The sequence below is a fragment of the Mucor velutinosus genome (genome assembly GCF_035048745.1).
Source record: "Mucor velutinosus strain NIH1002 chromosome Unknown tig00000165, whole genome shotgun sequence".
Lineage (NCBI taxonomy): Eukaryota > Fungi > Mucoromycota > Mucoromycetes > Mucorales > Mucoraceae > Mucor > Mucor velutinosus.
This window is the reverse complement of record NW_027041913.1, coordinates 1,548,015-1,570,606: the sequence shown is the minus strand read 5'-3', so window position 1 is coordinate 1,570,606 and position 22,592 is coordinate 1,548,015. Positions and strand designations below refer to the sequence as shown.

General features: G+C 41.2%; 5 protein-coding genes across 5 annotated transcripts; all 5 read right to left on the bottom strand.

Annotated features, from left to right (window-relative positions):
* Window positions 1-9,244: 9,244 nt before the first annotated feature.
* On the bottom strand, window positions 9,245-10,935 carry mtg1 (Mitochondrial GTPase 1; the record flags this gene model as incomplete). Its single annotated transcript, XM_064822827.1, has 5 exons — window positions 9,245-10,095; window positions 10,152-10,206; window positions 10,262-10,417; window positions 10,470-10,650; window positions 10,817-10,935. The coding sequence occupies 5 exons, from the start codon at window positions 10,933-10,935 to the stop codon at window positions 9,245-9,247; spliced, it is 1,362 nt and encodes a 453-aa protein (XP_064679427.1).
* Window positions 10,936-11,229: 294 nt separating this feature from the next.
* EST2 (Telomerase reverse transcriptase) lies at window positions 11,230-17,259 on the bottom strand (the record flags this gene model as incomplete). The annotated part of the gene is made up of 9 exons (XM_064822826.1): window positions 11,230-11,364; window positions 11,444-11,552; window positions 11,617-11,700; window positions 11,757-11,896; window positions 11,959-16,386; window positions 16,459-16,734; window positions 16,791-16,825; window positions 16,882-17,157; window positions 17,208-17,259. The coding sequence occupies 9 exons, from the start codon at window positions 17,257-17,259 to the stop codon at window positions 11,230-11,232; spliced, it is 5,535 nt and encodes a 1,844-aa protein (XP_064679426.1).
* A 930-nt stretch (window positions 17,260-18,189) lies between these two features.
* Window positions 18,190-18,564, bottom strand: ATC70_003465 (uncharacterized protein; the record flags this gene model as incomplete). The annotated part of the gene is made up of 1 exon (XM_064822825.1): window positions 18,190-18,564. The coding sequence occupies one exon, from the start codon at window positions 18,562-18,564 to the stop codon at window positions 18,190-18,192; it is 375 nt and encodes a 124-aa protein (XP_064679425.1).
* Window positions 18,565-19,475: 911 nt separating this feature from the next.
* ATC70_003464 (CIA30 domain-containing protein) lies at window positions 19,476-21,149 on the bottom strand (the record flags this gene model as incomplete). Its single annotated transcript, XM_064822824.1, has 4 exons — window positions 19,476-20,159; window positions 20,210-20,949; window positions 21,003-21,077; window positions 21,137-21,149. The coding sequence occupies 4 exons, from the start codon at window positions 21,147-21,149 to the stop codon at window positions 19,476-19,478; spliced, it is 1,512 nt and encodes a 503-aa protein (XP_064679424.1).
* A 174-nt stretch (window positions 21,150-21,323) lies between these two features.
* On the bottom strand, window positions 21,324-22,467 carry ATC70_003463 (uncharacterized protein; the record flags this gene model as incomplete). Its single annotated transcript, XM_064822823.1, has 5 exons — window positions 21,324-21,506; window positions 21,563-21,863; window positions 21,915-22,162; window positions 22,226-22,323; window positions 22,383-22,467. 5 exons carry the CDS (start codon window positions 22,465-22,467, stop codon window positions 21,324-21,326), a joined length of 915 nt encoding a protein of 304 aa, XP_064679423.1.
* Window positions 22,468-22,592: the final 125 nt, after the last annotated feature.

The window sequence follows — 22,592 nt, the reverse complement described above, 5'->3', positions numbered from 1 at the left end:
ATACTAATTAATAAACACGTTATAGCTGAAATCAATTACTTTTATGCGTAACACTTGCATGAATTTCGGTATATTCAAGAGTGGTGGACCAAGTATTCGACCTTGAAATCTCTTTTGCCCGATGTGTGCACCATGTGAGATTGACTTGTGTCTGGCATTTTTTGATCTAGAACAGAGTTCAGATGCTGTCAAGTACCCAGAGTGCTCATATATTGAATTTGAACTCTCTTCGGTCAATAGAGTTCATACCATGGGTGATGTGCACACAATCCCAACTATATTATTAGGAGATTACTCGGTAATCCGCATGTACAAATTCAAGAATCGACATCAAAAGTTGTTTGTACATTCAAGGTCTGATGCGAGGTAAGGAATAGCACCACACGATAGTGAATTCTGTGTACGTCTATAATAAACAAAGTATGCTTACCTACTACTATTGAGAAGTTAAGAGGGCCTAGTAGACGCGTTGAGCAACATTGTATATATGGCGTTTTCAAGCAGGAAGAATATGATATCCTAAACTAGAAGGCTTAATGGAGCTGAACAAAGCAAGCTACATTTGTTTAATCTTAAAAACATGACTCACCAACATGTAAAGTATGCACCGGTAACTTGAAAATAGCGACTTGTTAAGGGAGTTATGGTATATAATAAGCTTAAATATTAACTATACATTTAGCTGGACTGGCGTTCTAGAGCTGTCATCGGCTAGATTCAAATCCATTAAAACCTGCAAGCTCCTGTTATTGGCTTGACATCAATATGAGACATATTGACACCCTTCGATCGTTTTAATGTACCGTTCTCAATAGTAATTGTTTCTAGCTCATAGCTAATTTACACAGAATTTAAATGCGCACCGAATGGTACTGGTCTTGATAGTTATTCCACAGCAGCTTGTATTTGAACAGGCCAGTTTTTCACGTTCTCGAAGGGGTTCGAAGGAAAACATGCGCTAAATCTGTATCTACTTGCCTGAAGTAATCTTTATTGCCTAGATCCAAGGTTTGCCTATGGTTTAAGGCTTTGGTCGAAGCTGTAGCATCAGCACACATTGATCTGCAGGGCGAAATAGGTTAACCCCAGCCAAATTGCCAAAAAAAACAATCGCTCAAGGAAACTAAATTTTGCTACAGTGGCGCAGAAGATAAAAACGTTTCTGTGTACCAGCATGAGTCAATGCATTCCCTAAATTTATTTTATGGACTTGAGCACCACATGGACGTTTTTGTGCTCTTGATTTTGAAGCGAAAGCATCGCAGTATTTAAACAAACGAGGCGTGATTTTGTACAGCAAACACAAGGCGTACAATTTAGTTAATAGAAATGAAGCCTGATCGAATTGGCAGTTGTACTAATAGTAGTGTCGAAACACTGGTTTTCCTTTATTATATATTGATTACTTTTACAACTTTACTTGCTCGCTTCATTATTTGATAATTAACGTAGAGATTGAAAATCTGTTCAAACGGCGTTTAGCAGCCCCTCAATGTAGTCATATAAACGTTCTGATATGAACTCTCTAACATCAAGAGGCGTAAAAAAGCAATTCTCTCCCTTTTGCTAAAATACGCTGTACAGCTTCAAACCTTTACCACACTACAACGAAGCAAGACATTGCCAAGCGGCTTACAATTCAACATTTTGCAACAGCTCATCTGTCAACCCATTACTTGCAATTGCTGATAATTAATAGGTTCTTAATATATCTAGCTCATTACTGATGAAATTTGGCTTTTCTTGAAAAATTCTCTATTTCTTACCAATAACTCATCCCATCTAAACCTCAATAATTACTCCATCGTTATTCTCGCAAAATTTGGCTGTAGGAACACGCTACTTTCATAGCTCTGGCATCATAATAGTCTAAAACTCGATTTTGATGGCCCAAACCTCGAGACAAAAAATACTTTTGTTCATCCAAAACCGTTGATATGAGGCGAAAGATAGCAACTTACTAAATTGAAACATGTTGGATATTAATGATGAACAACGCATGCTTGGCGGGGTATTTGGTAATGGATCCTCCTGGTATCTACGGTAGCGTATTACTCTACTTACATGACTTTCTTCCCCACCGCATAATATCTGTGGAATTTGAGGCTTGATAGACTAAAATTCACGGAAAAAAAAGAATAAAAAACAGTAATGTCAACTTGATAAAGGTGTATTTTATTATCAAACTGACAGGTGTCAAGTAAAACTGAAGTCTCTCTACTGGCCAGGTAGATGATCCTTCTTATATACTATAACAATGGATAAAAGTTCTATTAATTAGATTGACAAATAAGTCAACTCAGATCAACTAATGTCTAATCATGCTAAAAGACAACTCCAGCAAGCTAATCATGATTTAGCTCTGTCTGGATGAATAATTAGACTCTCATCCGAAGTACCCTGATCTATCCTTTCTATAAGGATAATTAATATCGATCTAGTAGCAAGTATCCGATAGGTACAGTCTACTTAGTCTATATTAATAGTACATATCTGAGTGTATATCGCTAAGCATACATCTTTAGCATGTATCTGGATATATGGCATGTCTATAGCATATCGTATGCATGTCTATAGCATGTCTCATATATAGTACAAGTCTGTAGTACATAAAGTATCTGTAGCTAGTATCACGGATATAAGCATGTGTCTTATAGCGTGGATCATGAAGTGCACATCTGAAGCAACAAGCTCATATTGCATTAATCTTGGTGCCTATCCAGATATGGTAAACATCCGTAGTCAATGTCGGAATACAAGTATAAGTCTATAGTGCCATCCATGTCCGTGGTGCCATCTATAGCCTATATCTTATATAGTATGAATCTTATAGTACTAGCGTATCTGAAGTCCATATCTTCTTATAGTATAAATCGATATCGTACATCTAATCCAGCGTACATACAGTTTATATCTAAATCTAGTAACTGGATGAACTGTCGGAATGCAGATCGTAGTGGATGTATTCCACAATATCATCATGTTTAAAGGGCATCCCTTACATGCAGCTGTATATTGCAGAGTAGATCAAACGATTACATCTTATAATACTTTTGAACTAAGAAGGATTTACATTGTATACATTTCACTACCTTTTTATTATTACAATCAAAAGAATCATATTAAATGCTATATCAATACCGAAACTAGCTAGTTGTATCCCTTCGCTTCTTCGACCTCCGAGCCAATCAGATTGCTTGAAAACTCCGCTGACCTGAAAAAAAAATTGCGAGGGTTTCCCCCTGTTTGGATGTGAGGCAAAATTTTAAGCGCCGCTATAATAGCAATATAGCCGCTGCTATCATCAAACTTCCCTCAGGTGCTAGAGCATGCCTTACTTACACCACCTAGCTTTAGATTCTGGCGTTGAGACCCTCAATCATCACTAAAGTAAGTAGTGATAACCAAATGGAGGCGGCCTATCTACCTCCTAGCCTCGGATAAAGTCTTGTTGAGCTTCAGGGATAGGCACATCCACACAACGTAAAAAAGTATGCTTCAAAGAAACATAATCAAAGGAACAAAGGAACATAATACTATAAGAGTATAGTAGTATGTAGGCAAAAAAGAAAAAAGAGACACTCACACGAAGCGAGTCAGGAAAAAGCATAACAAACACAACATCAAGGATGTTCAAAAAAGCTTGTTGCTGTTGCAAGAAAATGCATACATGAGCAACAACGCGCATGGTAGTAATAGTCGGATGTAAAGCAACATGACACAAATACGCCCAACTGCAAAAGCAACAGTGGTATTATAAGTTTGCAATACAACATAATGACTAATGTTGTTTCCTGTAAAGCTACAGAGGAAACACTACCAACAAAAGAAAAGAAGAAAGCGCAACAAGGCAAACATCATGAATGCATTATCACGAGAAAGGAAGCAATGATATAAGCGTTCAAAGAAGTTTTATACCACTGCTACCAGAAGAAAGAATATACTTACCACTTACTACAGCCACAGATAGACCAAAAGAGTATAGGCAATCACCGGAGACAGACCAGAGAACAAGCATGCACCAAATATAGTAAACCAGAAAAGACCAGATTAGCAGCAGCAACACCAGTACCATAGACAAACTAAAGAACAAACGCCATCAGCAGAGAGCAGACAAAGACCAAAGAAGTTACTGCTTATCACCACCAGAGGTAGACCATAAGAATATAGGCAATCACCAGAGATAGACCAGAGTAGAAGCATGCGCCAAATATAGTAGACCAGAAAAGATCAGAAAAGACCAGATTAGCAGCAGCTGCAGCAGCACCAGCAGCAACACCATAGAAAACCCGAAGCACGAGCGACACCAGAGATCCGACAAAGGCTAAAGAAGCAATCGCCGGAGATAGACACCAACCAAGGAAGCATCTACCAGACATAATAAACCAAAGATACAAACAACACAGATAACAGCAGAGAAGTAATGATAGCAGCACCGGTGTCAAACAGGTAAAAAAAATTATCAAAACCGAATAAAAAAATTCAATTAGTGCTAGTTTTACGTATGCCAGTGCTCGTTATTGAATGGTACCAACCATATTCCACTTCAAAGAAGTAGTATCAAGTCCTTTTAACACTGCAAGACCGTGTTACCAGAAGCTAGAGTGTTATTTTCAATCAAAAGTGATCCAAAATCAACGTGGTTTGATACTAAACGTGTTTTGCAAAAAGGGTAAAAAACGGGGATACGGAAAAATGAGAAAGCACCATACCCGACGTCACGGCTACTAGATTTGGTCTCAGTCTTCCTCGGTGGCAGCTGCAACTGCTGCACTTTAATTTGAAACTGTGTAGTAGGTATTTTTTTGTTCAAATTTGGCTTGATTGATTTATCAGAAATAAATTATTTATAAAAAGAGTATGAAATTAATCAGGTAAAGAATATCGTTTATTACATTGGAAATAAGAGGGTTTATATACTATTCGAATTGAGGGATTTGATGTGAGGATAAGGTATTAGATGGGTTGATTTGGGTGATAGGATAATAGATCCAATCTATTATCCTGAACATGCCATTATTCGGATCGTAACTGAATCCTGTTTCATGTCAAAGTTTATGATCTGATGTGATCTGTGCTTTAACTAATTGCTCCTACGCATTTGGAGATCCGGTTTAGAAATGACACATCATTGATGCTACACTCTTTAAACGTTTTTGCTAAGTTTGACTATAAAAATTGTCCTTGTTATACTTTATTTTCTAATGCATTTATAGAGTCAATAAAAGCGCATCGAATGATGCTGGTTACATTCAGTTTTTAGACTGAAAATAATGAGCAATTTGGGAAAGTTTCAAAACCGGTTTTCTACGAATATGTCATAATTTAGCATATACAAGTTTCATAGACAAAACTTCCAGTGTTGCATTGGATCTGTACAATCAATTTGGTCTAATATGTATCATAGAAAAAGTCTTCGTTTTTGGGTTGAAAAACGCGATCGTTTGATTTTCGAGAATTTTCCCTTGCTAATACTCATGAAAAAATGAGGGTTTTCATGAATTTGCAATGACCCAAAAAAATTGAGATAAAGCATCAGTAAATAAATCGTATCCAAGAGGAGTCGTTTGATGTTATTCCAAGCCCTTAAAACGCTTTGTGGCATGAGTTATTCGTGCTTGAAAATGTCCAGATTTGGAGAGAATTCAACTTAAAACAAAGGTGTAGTGAGGTTTATTGCCAAACGAATAAGTTAGTTACCGTTCTGTCTGATGAAACAGATGTTCTGCATTGTACGAAACTCATTTTCTAAGTAGTAGGCGCTTTTTTTCTAATTCTGAGGCTGAGGTCTTGCATTTTGAAATGCGCGATAATTACAGTGGTTTAAAGACTTGAGCTTCAATTATACTATGCAAACTTGAATTTAACATCTTGCTCGGACTGCCCAAGATGCTTGTCAGGTCTTCAGGACACTTTTGAAGGTCGTCCACAACATACAACTGTATATTTAGCCGTAAAGCTAGATTTAGTAAAGTCTATTCACAATTGTTAAGCACAAAGAATAAAAGGATTATTATTTGTAGCTTATAAAAAATGTTCAATATTATAAAAACAAGAAAAGACTTATTTGAATAAGATCAGACACAAAAACTAAAGATTTATTGATGAAGACAAGAGTTATTCTATTTATACTAAGTTCTGAATGCCAAAGTAGCAATTTATCTTGTACAACGCTTATCACATCTGGTGAACCTCAGTATTTAGATAGCTGAGATGCACTTCACTTATCATAGCTTGTCCATGTTGTTGCACAACACAGACATATCTACCCATCAAGAATACCTTAATCTTTATAGACAGTTGTAGCCCTTCTGGCACAACAAAGGTTACATTAAATCATGCTATAACGATAGCTCATCCAAGCCCATCAAGGTTACTCAAATCGACCCTTATGGCCTGTGCTCTTGCATTGATTACCACATTAAATCAAACATCAACAACATTTGCCAGATATCGCAATAGCAGAACCTATTGCTCTCTATCATCACTAATCCTATAAGCTAGTTGCAAATGTATAAATACTCTTCTTTTTTTTTGCTCAATTCCAGGATCTTCAGTTCATTTTATACACAAATAAAATACAGTTGATTTCTATTGTATTTTACCTTTGCTTTATTTTTTTTCGTGAAATCCATTAAACCCGATTTCACTGCAATAATAACGACAATATTCATAGTCAAATTTAGCAAAAACGTTTAAAGAATGTGAAATCAAGCCGCATTTGAACACGAAAATACCCACTGCACAATTTCAAATTAAAGTGCAGCAGTTACGACTGCCACGGCAGAAGACTGAGGCCAAATCTACTGACTGTGACGTCGGATAGGTCGCCCTCTTGCTTTTCCATACCGTCGTTTTTTAACCCTTTTTGCAAAACGCGTTTATTTTCAAACCATGTTGGTTTTGGAACCCTATTGATTGAAAATAACACTCTCTCTTCTGCTGACACGATCCTGTGCTGTTAAAGTTACCTAGTACTGCCTCTTTGAAGTGGAATATGGTAGGTACTCTTCGGTAACGAGCACTGGAAGACGTAAAATCAGCACTAATTGAATTTGTTTATTAGGTTTTGATAATTTTTTTGCCTGTCTGACATGCGTGCTGTTGCCATTACTTCTCTGCTATCTCTGCTCTCGGCTTCTTTGCTTTATCATGTCTGGTAGCTGCTTCTTCGGTCTCTGTCTCTGGCGGTTGCTTCTTTAATCTTTGTCTGGCCTCTGGTGTCGCTCGTTGTTCGGTTTTTCTATCCTGCTGTTACTGTTGCTGGCGTTGCTGCTCGCGTTGCCACTGGTGTTGCTGCTGCTGTTGCTGCTAATATGATGTTTCCTCGTCTACTGTCTTTGTTGTATGCTTGTTCTCTGGTATATCTGTGGTAATGGTAACTAGTAAGTAGCTTCTTTGGCCTTGGTTTGCTCTCTGCTAATGGTGTTCGTTCTTTAGTTTTGCTATGGTACTGGTGTTGCTGCTGCTGCTGCTGCTATTCTGGCCTTTCCTGGTCTACTGTGTTTGGTGCATGCTCATTCTTTGGTCTATATCCGGTGATTGTGTATCCTCTGGTCTATTTACGGTGGTGGTAAGTGGTCAGTATCTTCTTTCTTCTGGTCGCAATGATATAAAACTTCTTTGAACGTTTGTATTATTGCTTCCTTTTTCATGATAATGCATTCATGATGTTCGCTTCGTTGCGTTTTTTTTTCTTCTTTTGTTGGTTGTGTTGCTTTACATCCGACTATTACCATGCATGTTGCTCACGTATGCGTTTTTGTTGCAACAACAACGAGCTGTTCTGAACGTCTCTGCTATTGTATTTTTTATACTTTTCTTTTACTCACTTTGTGTGAGTCTTCCTTTTTTGCCTACATACTATTATACTTCTACAGTACAGTAGTATGTTCTTTTCTTATTTCTTTTATTACTATTATGTTTCTATGAAGCATACTTTTTTTTACGTTGTGTGGATGTGCCTATCCCTGAAGCTCAACAAGACTCTATCCGAGGCTAGGAGGTAGATAGGCTGCCTCCACTTGGTTATCACTACTTACTTTAGTGATGATTGAGGGTCTCAAGGCCAGAATCTAAAGCTAGGTGGTGTAAGTAAGGCATGCTCTAGCACCTGAGGGAAGTTTGATGATAGCAGCGGCTATATTGCTATTATAGCGGCGCTTAAAATTTTGCCTCACATCCAAACAGGGGGAAACCCTCGCAATTTTTTTTTAGGTCAGCGGAGTTTTCAAGCAATCTGATTGGCTCGGAGGTCGAAGCAGCGAAGGGATACAACTACCTGATTTTCTATTAATCTATCAATAAATATGACCAAATGAATACAGTTTAGAGCCTTCTTTATTTAAAAGTAGAAAAAGGTGCAGTTATTATGTAATCTGCAATCTGTTGCACAACAGTTCAAGAATGGAGCCATTCGATGCGTATTTCTATTATGTCCTAGTTTACGTGGCTAATCTAACTTTATTTTTTTGAATTTCTGAATAACTTTTATGCCTGAAAGCCTCAAAATATAGGATCTTGAGCGAAACCATAAAATGAATGTACGTTTGGTACCCAAAGCTCTCGCAGCATAATGGATCTAACCTAGAGGTATCGAATGATATTTGCTTTGGTAAGCCTGACAATTACATCTCGAGATACGTCCAAGAAAGGTGCTGTGCAAAATCTATTTTTGGCCAAACTTTGTTTGTTGGTAAAGACAAGATGAATATATCTCATGATAGAATCATACTATAGCTTTGAGACAAGACTCGTTCGGTAGTTTTTATTTTGTTCTTTACTATGATAAGTATTAAAGGTAGGGTTGGCATAACAGAAACCGAGCAATCCTTCAAAAGCTGCTAAAAAGACGCAAAAATTATTTTATCAGGAGTCAGTGGAATACTGCCCATTAAGACACTAGATATTAGTGCCATTCGATTCTCCTTCCAGTTTTGTATACGTTTTATATAAGTCTGAAGAGGTAGTTACCAACAGAAATCACATGGCTCTTAGATTGAAAGGTATAATAGATGATTCGAAAAGTCTGTCAAGTTTCCAATGGACTTTCTTTGCCAGTTAACCAGATAATGGGGATAGACGACATGTAGTTTTTATACTGTAATTACAGATAAGCATACGGACAACTATCCACAATGCAAAATATATAAAATTGTCATTAGTATGTCATGGTTTCTTTTATTTGGGATATACAAAACAAGTGGTTACTTCAAAATATTGATCAACACAACAAGATGGCTTATTATTTATACAAGCTTCGTGAACTGGGCATTCTTAAACTACTTGATCTAGACGAGCTAGGGGCTCCCATGAAAGACGGTGTACGTAACCCAGACTGCACATTCGAAGGCGATGATGATGGCTTCAGTGTTCCCATTGAGGTTTTAGGTCTTGAATAATTTTTGTTAGGAGTCTGCGGAGGGTACTTTTCTTGCTGCTGTGTTGAAGAGGCAGACGAAGAGAAAATAGAAGAGATACCAAGTGATGTCGTACTCCTTTTTGTGGTAGGAGGTGAGGGGATATGACTTGCTCTTGTACTGGGTTGTCCTATACGACTTGTAGATCTGTTTAAGTTGGTATTGCTTGGCTTACGAGCAATGGATGCTGTCGATTTTGTACGCTGTGGAGTAGGAGATAGCTTTGTCGACACTATTGGCGATAAAGTTGCCTTGGAAGACGAGGGCGCTGGAATATGTGTAGCACGCCTAGCTAATCCAATTTGTGATACTGATCGAGCAGGGAGGCGAGTAGTGGATGATAGTGTTGGCTTTGCTTCTACAACTGTGTTTTCTGATATGCTGGAGACCAATAATGGTTTTCTGGAGCAAGTCAAACGATTGCTGGTTTTGCTGGATTCAGATTTTGTAATAGGCGGCCTGGATAAGAAGAATGAATGGCTTGTTTTTGCGGTGGAATGGCTGCTCATGGATGATGTCGAAGTGGATGCGCTGGGAAACACATTTTGGCGTAGAGCATTGCGGTTTGCAGTCGTTATTGTTGACTGTGAGTTGGAGCTATTGTCGCTGCTAAAACTTCCTGATCTATCTGATCTTTGTTGATGAGGAGATGATAAATGCATGTTTGAGAAATTATCTAACGCATAAATGAGTATATACATTCACAAATGAGTTGTGTTATATTATGCCTACCGAAATCTGCAGGAGAATTTAAATCCAATGTATCCAGAAAGCTATGCTCGGTTGTCTGAATGGAAGTTTAGCGTTTTTATTTAGCATGTCAAAGAGTGTGTATACATTACTTTGTCATAAAGAGAAATGTCATGTAGATCTTCTGCGCTTGTATTTTTAGAGTCAAACTCCTCTTCACTTTCATACTTTGATCTACTACTGTTGGTGATCTTCAATCTCGATTTGTCTGTCGTAGTCAATTGAGTTGTGATATAATGATTGAATACCTGTACAAAACGATCAGTTATATTTTGGAATTGTTATGGCGGCCAAGCTTACATTATCCACCTTCCAGAAATCTTCATTGGAATCATCCAATTCTAATGATGCTAATGCCGACAAGTCGGTTTCATCATCCATGTCCGTTGTAAAGTTGGCATTGATTAATTCCTCCAAATTGATACTGTCTTCAGAGCTGATGGACGCTAGTGATGAAGGTCTTTCCTTTCTAGATGTGTTACTAGTAGAGATAAATTCATGTATTAGAAACCCTTGATCTTTCTCCCTATACTCCTTTATCATGATTTGCACTCACACTCTCACACTCTCACACACCCCTTTAAACAATTTAATTAAACCCTGCCCCTTTTCCCGACCAAAAGCATGAATTCGACACTAATACTCACACAAATTGCTCTGAATCATTATGAATCATGATTTCTCTTTGATCTTGATAATTTTCCCGATAGCCAGGGACGTCCATTAACCAACCATGGACTTGAGTAGTGGACTGATAATTTGTCATTTTGACTTGTTGTAATGTATGTTCTTTTGTGAAAGAGAGTGGGCAAATGAAAAGAAAGAGAGAGAGAGAGAGGAAAAGAGGAAAAAGGTAATAGTCAATGCCAAAATATAGAACTTTCGTTAAATTTACACACTCGGAAACAAACTTCACGTGTATCATTAGCAACAAAAGGTAATTTGCTATTAGGTGAGATCTCTTTTTTTATTGAACACGGCATAGGAGTATTTCCAATACCATAAGAAAAGGAAACCCTCTCCTTGCTAAATAATAAATATATATATGTACATACAAAACTTAAGACAAGTTTTCGAGTTTCTTTACAGGATAAAATTGATCGATTTTCGATATCCATTCTTTCATGTCTTCGAAATCATTTGCTTGAAGCAAATAAGCATTGTTGTGTGTGTAAATGGCAAATGTGTATTTCCTCTATTTTTACTCATACGATTAGAACCCAATTTAATATATAAAAAAAACCACCATCATTATGGGTTTCAAAATAACGTACCTGCAGCATGTCTTCCAAATCAGATTTGTAATCAACTCGAGCAGATGAAAGGTTGAATACGCCAATTTCTTCTACTTCAGTTTGATCTTGATAGATAATTATAAATGGTCTGTTGATTCATCATTGCGAATTAGAAAAAATCATGTTGTATAAAAATCAACAAAGCGTCTTACCGTCGAAGGACAAACCAGTGCTTCAACCATACATCATCCACGTTTTCTGGGTGTAACAGAAAGCCTTTCTTGGTGATTGTGTCACTACAGTCAGAAAATAATGAGATGGATGAAGCCATTATTTGAGAATACACGCATACCTTGGATGCAATTGCTGAATATCAGGTGTTAATTTAATTTTCGAGTACTTTTTGCTCAAAGATTTGACACTGCTGATACTATTCGTGCTAGATGAACTTGTCAATGAGGTAATTTTTGGTGGATCTTGACTAAATACAATCTATAATTATAGAACGTCAATGTCTTGTCATACATTTCATATAACATCAATATATACATTACCTCTTCTCGTGTTCCAAATTGAGTTTGCCACAATTCAATCACCTTCCTGGTCAATGCTTCAGGTTCTGTCTTTTGCTTGTCATTGCTAATGCTTTCAGATGTGCTTGCTGTGTCTGTCATATGGCTGTTGGTAAGACATTGAAGTGTCAGTGCATGGTCAGATTGGCTGCGTTGAAAAGCCTTGGTTTGCGGATGTCCTGCTAACACCAAGGAATGTCTAAATGCAGCTACACTTTCTTGATGCAGCATGCGCTGTCGAGCAGCTCGATAATCAGTAATAAGAGATACACCACGTGGCTTCCAAGAGCCGATGAATTCTTCCCCACGCACATACTTGTTGGCGGTATTCAGGCGCCATAGTTCTCGCACCTGTCGAGTCATGGGTGGTTTAAGCTGCACAATGAAGAGGCCGCTTGTCTTGTACATAATCTTGCTGACACGCCCATTGGCATCCGAGTCTCCACCGCCTAGTAAAAACTGTCGAAACATGGAGGAAGATGAGGCTGATGTGCTGATGGTGGCATCTCTTGCTTGAATCTGCACTGAAATGTCCATCTCAAAGTTGAGCGGTGCCACGCATTTATCGCACTCAATCTGCCACGAGAGCCTCAATCGCACGCGCTGGCCAGAAGCTGTAACTCGGTTCAAAAAGAGCGAGTCGTGAAGTGAACTGTCCCATGGTCCTTGCGCTGTCATGCGGGATTTGCCGTTTCTCTCAAACGTCGTTTCTTGTTGATCCGGGAACAAGTGAATCTCGACTGGGGGATGGGGTGGTGAATCTGTCTGACGTCCCTTGTTATCGACCAAGCGCACGTTGCCTATCTTTGCCTGCTTGATGCTCAGCCATTCAAACTGCTTTCCAGAATCATGCGAAAGTGTAAGAGCAATGCGTCTCTGTAAACCTTGGCGGAGACAGAACACATCTTGGTGGTGTTTGACATGATGGTTGTGATGTTGGTGATCGTTGACTTCAGTGTGCAACACTTTGACAGGTGCATATTCACCATCGTCATTCAGCTCGCAAATCTGGATCCAAACCAGCACATCGTGTTTCTCCTCCATCAGAATGCCGTCGTAGGTGCTTTGTTCCACCGAGAATCGTCTGTCGATAGAGAATCGTCTGCTGGCAGGCACATTACCGCTATTGCCGAGTTCTGATGTCACCGCCTTTGCAAATAATTCAGATTGTTCAGATGTTGGTGTGGTGGGCGACCCGTTTCGACTATTCACGCCGCTAGCATTACTTACATGTTCTACTAATCCAAAGAGATAGTTCTCTTGCGCTTGGCCGTAGACTTCAATGGTAAGCCCTTGGTTCAGAATGACATCCATCATGTTCTCAGTGATATTGACAGAGAGTGTCTGGCACTGATTGAATTGCACAGTCTCAGTTCCAAAGTTGCTAATGGGGTCTGTTTGGTAGATCTTGTCAGCCGTAGAGTAGCGCTCCACGTTGCCAAAGGAAGAAAGTCTGAACTGGGCGTGGACTTGTGTAAAGTTGCTTTCACTGACACCCTTCAACTCCTGGATGCGTATCTCAAAAACCTGCTGCTGCCCAATATGGAGTAGGTACTTTTCGCCCAATACTTGCTTTTGATCCTGTAGCACGTTGCTGGAGGAGGATCTTTTGTGGTAAAAGAGACTGGGTCGCTGTGCTGGACCCTCACCGCCGTTGGTTTGATGCTGGTGCTTTCTGGAGACAGATCGGGCAATGGGTGTGATTAACACGCGGATTTGACCCATGATTTTGCCGGTATTTCTGCAGTAAATATCGACATAGTTATCAGCATGCAGCTGCAGCGTCAGGTTCCTCAAGGGTATACGTGCTAATCCTATCAAGGAAAAGCGGGGACATGGCGTTTCATAAAAGGGATCTTCTCTATTAAAGTGTTGGCCTGTAAACAGAGGTCTGTCTGTATAGTCGTACAATCGACGCATGCGTCTTAATCGATGCTTCACCTTGGCAATAGACCATATATAAGTAGCACGGTGGACATGATCAATCACTTGCACAGCTAAACAGGGTTTGGCCTCTTTAATCAAATGTGTGTCAGGCTCTCGCAGGAATGGCTGTAACGCAGAGGTAGATTCCCAAAATGACAGAGGATTAGACGAAATGTCATCATGGACCACAATAAATTGATAGACGACATTTTTGCCTAGTTCCTTGGCCATGATATTGGCTTCCTTGAGCACCACTGCATGAATAAGACAATCTTCAGCCATCTTTACATAGCGCAATTGACGCCACTTTTCAATCGTCATCCGCATCAAGCTCTCAGCTGCATTCTTGGCAGTATATCCTACCAGTAGATTGTCCGAACTGAGTGCTGTTCCAGGGGGCAAGTGAGCAGAAATACGCTTAATCTTGGATTCGTAGGCCAGCTTCTGTTGTTCAAGCACCTTTTCCATATCTTGTTTGACTTGGGCGTATTTGGCGGCTAGTTCATCTCGTTCGCGGTTGAGTTCATCTGCCTTCATGTTGGAGGATTCCACCAGCTTAAGCTTCTCCTCATATTCCTGCTTTTGAAGTTCCAGCTGCTGTTGCATTTCTTCTGTGGCGATGCGAATCAGATGGTCCTTTTCTTCCTTGGACATGATACTGGACAAAAGCTCTTTGGCGGCAGTGTGAGGTTCGTCGTCTGGATCAGGGTTGTCAGCATGGCTCTCTTCCTCGGTGAAAATAGTAGGCACTGATGAAATGGCACTAAACCGCTTGTTGCTGGACGAGCTGATTGAAGTGCGAGGTGAAACAGTTGTGGTTGTGATGATAGAATCTGGATCCTCAAACAGCAAGTTATGACTATCGGATGATATTCTTTTCCTGTTTCGAAATTCGCGCACTTTGGTAATACCGTCAGATAACTGTTTGAGATCCTCGTCAGTCATGATGGTTAAATCCGCACTTCGTGGGCCACCAAACTTGCGAAGCGCTTCACTGTGGGCAAAATTCCAGTCTACAATGTCGGCGGGCGGATGATGATGGCTTGCGCTGGCTGCTGTCAGGTCTGTCATGGCGGTGGTGGTGCTGGCTGGAGACAGTGTGTGACCCAGAGCACTATCGCCCCTCTCCATCATGGGGAAGATGCCCGTGTTGATTTTAGGCGACATGCCAAATTGTTGCATGTGTTCCCGCTCTCGTCGTACTTCATCGGGATTGTTGAAGCGGAACAAATGATGCAATCCAGAGCCGAATATGATGCGATAACCACTATGCAGTACCTTGGGCTGAAGGATGCGCATGCCGTTGACTAGTGTTACTGATTCTTTACCGGGATGAATAGTGACAACTCTGCTAGCCATGTTTTCTTCTTCCTCTTCGTCGTCTTGTTGCTGCAAAGGCGCATCTTCTGTTGCTGCTGCTGGTACAGAGATATTTTCGAAATAGCAGTGCTCGTCTAGAATCTCACTGCCACTAAGGCGAATGTCAGCAGGCACAGCACTTCCCAATCTGCCGACACGAGTGATGCCTGGCTTGATCTGATACATCAAACATTCTGTCATGAGCGGGTCTTCGTTGAGATTGATTAAATGAATGGATTTGGGTGCATACACGCCAATGTTGTTTTTCTCTACAATGACGCCTAGTTCCTCCAATGCCTTCTCACGTTCCTTGTGAATGGCTTCAGTGGCACTCATCTTTTCTTCCCATGTTTGATTGACTTGTGACAATAGCTTTTCAGACGACTGCAATTGATCTATCACTTGTTCCTTGGTCAGCAAGCTGTTTCCTCTTTGCTTAACTAGCGGGGATTCAGGCGAAATGAGCAACATGGGAGAAGCTGTTGTGGCTCTTGTTGTTGCACGAGACGAGGCTCGACTTGCACTGCTTCCTCTGCCCGACGACTTCTTTTGCAGTGTAATCTTTTCAACTTCTTCAGGGGCGTAGATCATCAGTGTATCACGCAGTGCCTGCAGTTCCTCTTTCAGCTCTCGTATCAGTCGGGCGTTGGGATCTTCGTTGACAACAGCCTTGTTCTTGATGCGTTTCGCTTGATCTGCATATCGTAACGTACTGAGCGTTTCGTCGTAGTCAGCAGGTGAGATAGCTGCTATCATGGCAGTCTTTGAGTTACCGCCCAATGAGTCTTTGAGCAGCCATGTCAGTACGGAATCACGATAAGGAATATGGGCTGACGATGATTTCTTGTGGTTGGGCTGCGATGACTGTTCTGCCAAAGCCGCAATGACTTTTCCAAGCGTGGTCAGGGACTTGTTGATGTTGGCGCCCTCTTTCAGTCTGGCGCCTGTGGCGCCTGTACTATTTGCTCTTTCACTGCCAGCTAGATCGACTAAACTGATGCGGGCTGCTTTTTCCGTATTCAAATTAGCAACTTGCTCAAATCGATTGGATGTGAGAAACAAAGTGAAGACTGCATGGGAGCGAGATGATGTTTCATTCATGTTGGTAGCTGCTACTGTTCTGGCCTATATAGGGCATCCATTTGTTTACGTTTAGTACACAAAGTCGGTTGATAATCTAATGTCCCTCATACTTGCCTTGTTGCCCTCGCTCATCAAATGATCGATATCTTCAAACGAATTCACGACGAGACGAGAGAGGTCCTCCACATACGGTCCAATGGTGGGGTGTTCTCGCACCTTCAAGTTGCCCTTGTTGCCTGGATTCAAAAGATCGCGTACCTTTTCGTTGTAGATCTCAATGTAGGAGACTTCCACTTGGAATTTGAGAACATCGCTAGTGAGATCTGCTATTCGTTCAAACAGTTCGGAGCATGTGCGAGGTATAATGCCTTTGTCTTCTCCGTAACCCATCTAGAAAACGAACACACTGAGTGGCACACTCTTGTGACAACTGCAAAAAGACCTACCATAGAATACGATTTGCCTGATCCAGTCTGTCCATCTATGCAATAGGTTAGTGCGCTTGTTCAGTCGTCTACTGGCGTGGCAATACGCTACATGCAAAAATACAGCAATTGTATCCATCGAATGCGTGATCCAACAGCTCCCTTCCGAGGTCATTGTACACTAGTTCCTGGTCTGCATACTGGTCATCATTCTTATCTGCAGACCAATACGATCTATCAAATGTGAATGCTTTGACATTGTCGTCTTCGTCTTTTGTCTGGTGCTTCTTTTTCTGATGGATAGCGTTGGTGCTGGGTGCTTTGTTATTTGTAATGATGGTCTGGTTTCCATCCATGCGAATCAGACATGTCGCACCTCTTGCCTTCTCTGTTTGCTGGCATGAGTGGCAGTGCCATCAGACACACTGTGAAGCTTACCTCTAGCGTTCAGGGGTCGACAGCGCACGACAACTTTGATGTTTCCACTCATTTGAGTGCTCTAAAATTAAGCTGTAGGCGGGATGAGTGTCATGTCAAACAGACAAGTGTATATATCTCCATGTTACCCAAAAAACTGTGTATATTTTGTAAAGAAAAGAAAAGAAAGAAAGAAGCTTGCTCCCCTCCGTAAACGTTTCAATAGAAGAGAGAATCCAAACCAAAAGGGATGAAACGCGGAATACCAATTCAGATGCTAATCAGACAAAGTACAACAAGTTCTGGAAAAGAGAAAGAAAGGGAGAGAAAGAAAGGACAATGAAAAGAAAAAGGAAAGGCCAAAATAGCATGTTCAAATCAAGGTAATGTGACGTATTTTGTAACATGTAGAAAGAGTCTCTCTTGATAAACATTCATTTGCAATACTGTCTGTGGCTAGTTGCGTTTATGAAGAGATGCTTAAAGAACTAATCTGATTACTACTTTTTTGATCATTCTTGCGGCAGCTGTTGTTGGTAAATGATGGTGATGGTGACATACGGAATGAAACTCAGTGAATGAATTCAGGTACACACTGGATCGTCTGGGAGCTGGTTTAGCCGTAATCGCATGATTGAGATCCACAGAGTCGCTCATTCAGGTCAAGCTGCCCTGTGATCCAGACATGCAAGCCCTTACCAAGTGAACTGAGGCTGTTTTGAACCAACAATGCTCGTTCTCATTAAGCATATGCATGGCAAATGCCTTGAGACATCAAACACCATTCAGGAAGAATCAGCACATGCAAAAAATAGCTTGCATTTGCGATCCAATGCAAGATCTTTTAAACGGGGCCTTTGCTCTCTCTTTCTCCCTCTCTTTCTCTCTCTCTCTCTTTCTCTCTCTCTCTCTCTCTCTCTTTCTCTCTCTCTCTCTCTCTTTCTCTCTCTCTCAAAACTTTTACGTTTGTGTATAAATATATAACATTGTAACTGGAGTTTATTCAATGTTTTTCAGCATCTGCTACTTTGGCCACTATGATTCCATCCTTCAAAGATTCACCATCACCCAATACTGCGCATTTCAGCTTTTCCATATTAAAAGCAGTTCTTTCAAACCAGGGTACACCACTCTTGAAGACGCCTTGATCATGGTCGCAATACAAGAAGCCACGGTTACACTTGAATGTCAAGTAGAATTGTCCTGGTTCAGTGTTATTATTTCCACAGACTAACAGTGCGTGCTTCTCTGGAGCAATGAATTCATGCAAAACCAAAGTTTCGCCATCTTCTTCCACAGTGATGAGCTTGTTATCCTTGATGGAACCAATGGTAACAATATCACCAAATTGAACAGGAGAGCCGTCTTGATAGTTCATGTCGTGTTTAGTGTGTGAAGGAGATGACGATGATCAAGAGTGGAATGAAATGTTCTATTCATAAGGAGAAAGATAGATAGGCGAGTTCTAGTGAGTCATATGGTGTTCCGTAGCGAATGTTGCACAGTTCGCGTCAATCTCATCCGCAGTCTATCTCCCAAGAAGCCTGAGAAAAAGTGATAAACAGTGAGTACCAGATGGGAGCAGCGCGTAGAGATGAGATGCTAGCTCTCAACAGTATCGATGCAGTATCGCGTACAGTCAGGATGTTGGAAATGCACAAAGTTGAAAGAAACAGCATGAAACGCGACTCAATGCTGCTGATAGTATACGTCTGATACCGAATAGCTTTGTCAAGGTAAACTAGCCTAGCTTGTTCGTTATTTTTCATTTATATTTTGATAGTGAGTTTCAGGGGAACACGCGGCGAACCACTTATTCCCCCCAAACAAAAATTATGATCTCGAGACATCCGAAGATGTTCGCAGCAAGGCTAATCGTCGCTGTGCAATGACAATCGGCCTCACTGTACATCAGGGATTCTTGATACCCGATGCACGACCCAGGTAAGTATGAAGAGCATCTCAATGCAAATTTTGGACTCTTATTTATACTTTTTTGAGCACTTGTCCTTGTGTTATTCTACTGTCACAGTAGTGCATTCAGTCGTCGTTCGTGGTCATGATTGTATCACTATGGAAGCAGCATCTCTATATTGATTGGCGCATAGAGAACTAAGCTATAACAGCCGGAACATAAGGGCCAAAAGACGTTGGATTCAGGAAATCACGCATCAAATTTGTAAATGGGCATCGTACCCGCAATGATCACACTAGCAATCTCATCACTATCTTTAAACAACAAACAAGTTTATTTACATTGAATGGATGCACGTTGGCATCATAATTCACCTAGATTGTCTCGCCCTTCTCTCCCGGTTGTGCTAAACGGCCCAAAAACTCCTTTTTGACACGTTTCCATTGATGGTCTTTGTACACCAGTTCAGTTCCTAGACTCAAATCGCCTTCATCTTGGTTGCCCCGCTTTTTGATCTTGTCATTCATCCAGTACAGCCACAACAGGTTGCCTGGGTTGCCCAGACTCTTCTCTTCTTGCTCTTCTTCTTGCGCCTTTTCTTCTAGTGTGGGAGCAATGTAGGTGAGATAAGGCTTGGCGTTGGACGGATCAGGATAAGTCGGTCTCTTTTGATTGTTGTAATGATAAGAAGATGATCGAGGATCGCTAGATGAGGAGGAGGGCGGCGCTGTATTGCTGTTGTTGCCATTCGCATTTGGATTGGCGTGGTTTCCTCCTCGACGAGACTTGAAGTTGGGATTGTGTCTTGGACCAGCAATGGTAGTTGCTATGGATGGTTGCTGCTGCTTCTCTGATTTAAACTCTGGTAGATAACCGTGTGCAGCATCTTCTCGCTCTCTGAGAGACATGTTTTCGTAGCGATTTACTTGACTCCATGCAGCATCCAAGGCGGTTGCTGTTGCAGTTTCATCTGGTTTGACCTGCATTAAAGAAACATCGTTAACTTGAAAGTAAGAGTGTGTCTTTTCTTCAATGACAGTGTGGATATAGCTGCACAACTAGTAGAGGGTCAATACCAGGTTAGACCTCAAGATACCAAGGGACTTACCTGCTGATGATTAGCGCTGTCTTTGGAGAACCTTTTGCCGACCAAGTAGAGCGCTACCAGCAGCTTTTTCGACACGAGTCTTGCATCTTCTTTTCTGAGCCCTTTGATAAACAATTTCTGGCCAGATCCCTCCATGCCGTTGACCAACTCGGTGACAATCATGGCAATCAGTTCCTGCGTTGATTTCATCTCTTTGGCGTAGATAATGTCCTTGAGAATGACATCTTGCAGTTGTTCGAGAAGATCGCGTATCAGCCCAACAGCAACGCCAAAACCGGAACTGACAGGAATGCCATTCAGCACATCGATGGCTAAATCTTGAATCGGTCTTTGGTTTTCATAGAGTATGGGAAAACGATCTGTCCCCTCGCAATCACGGAAGCAAGTACGCCATCGAGCTGCTTTCTCAATAGAACGTGATGTACACAATCCCTTCTCTTTGGCAGTGGAATGCATTATAGGCAGGTGATGTGAAAATCTGGAAGCATCAAAAGTGACCGATTTGCACAGGTGGTTTCGAACAGAGGCTTCTAGATACTCCTTGACGTTCTCGTACACATTGGGTCGAACCAGCGTATCGAGCAGTTCAGTTGTTTTGGGTATATTGCCGGTTGCAGTATCCAGCGAAGGCGGGTTGATGAAGCCTTCTACTTTGATGTTGGCCAGTTGCACGGTGTTATTTTCTGCCTCGACAAACTGCTGCTGGAGTTGGCTGTTGAGACAGTGTAGAAAAATGACGCCTACTCTCACAGTAAGCTTACGATAGCCGTTTGTGCCATGTAGTAAAAATTACCTTGTTGGGCCATCAGAATATGTGTCCATGTCTTTGTATGGCTTTTCTCGGGTGTCACTAGATAGGAGATGCTGCCTGAATGGAATTAGTAGTTGAATTTCTCATGGGCTTTGAGTATTGGGTGGAAACTGTACCTTTGGATGTCATGTCTAAATAAACCTCTGTTGCCATATCATGAAACTAAATAAGCACGAGTGAGTGGCTGCAATGGAATGAAAAACAGAGATACTTGCTTTAAAAGGTGATATACTATGCATACATGTACACCATTCAGACTCTGTTTGTTCATAAGTATGCCAGTGAAACTACAAACAATAAACATCACTTGCCTGCCAGTGCCTTCTTGCTTCGTTTGGAGTAGATTAATTTTGTTTCTCTGTATTTCAGGTAGGCCGGATCATGCAAAAGTAAATTCCTGAGAGGGTCTTGTTGGTTGATCAAATGATATCCATTTGCTTGGTAATACAGCGTTACTGTGTGTGTTGATTGTGCCTGTTCTGCGGACTATGGCCATTGGCCTCAGTGAGTATGTGAGCCATAGCTACAACTCGCTTGCATACCTTCATGGGGATGCTGGATATATGCAATACGTTGATGTTGTAATACAGTTGTGCCAAGTGACGCATTGCGTGTTTCAAGTCCTCTTGTCCGTTTGGAATGTTGTAGATAGACATGGTGATTCGAGAAGATACCTGTTTCGACAGGATGTTGGGCGGGATACTGTATTCTGCTGATGCAACGCAAGGCAGCAATCGCAGTACGTCTACTTGAACGTGGTCAAGGCTGGGATCCACACTTGCAACTGCCTGGTAGACCATGGCTCTCACGTCTCGCACTGGATCATTTGGATTGTTGTAAAACCTACTAGCAGGGTCAGTCAACAGCAAAGCAAAAGCGACATGTACAGTTTACTCGAATGCTCTCTCCGTGGGCTGCTTTGCAACGGTAACAAGGATGATGCGACATCGCTTCAATGCAGTGCTGTGTTTGTTGTGCTCCAGAAAGGTGTTGATTGCAAACTCAATGCTTGGTTGCATTCTGTCATGTGCGTACGTTTGCCGAGGTTGAGCATGTGGAAACTGTTGTTCCAAGGCTTGTATGCTTTGTCTTGTGGCATCATTTACCAAAACTGGAGTTCCTCCGGCTACCAGGACATTGACCTAAATTACTCTAGCCGTTAGCTGGACCAGATCATGGTCATCTAGGTTCTGCAGTACACGTACCAGGTACGGACGAGTGTACTGAATGTCCCATACAATGCGACAGAACTCAATGGAGCTCTGCACCATGCTTGCCCATAACGGGAAAAGAGGTATTTGGTCTAAACATGGTCATGTAAGCAATCTACGTGTTTATTTGCTTTTCTGCTTGTCCACTTGCGTGTTGGATCTGCTTGATGCGGTGCTCTTGTCGTTGGATTGAATGCATGAGGATGCCCATCCAGTATGATAAAAGTATGTGACATGAAAGTTTGTATAGCAAAAGAGCGGGGGAGAGAACGAGGGAAAGAAGCAGAGCACAAGACCCCCAAGTGGGCGACATTTGAAGAACAGACATCAAAAAAGCCTTTTGTTGCACAACCTCTTTGTA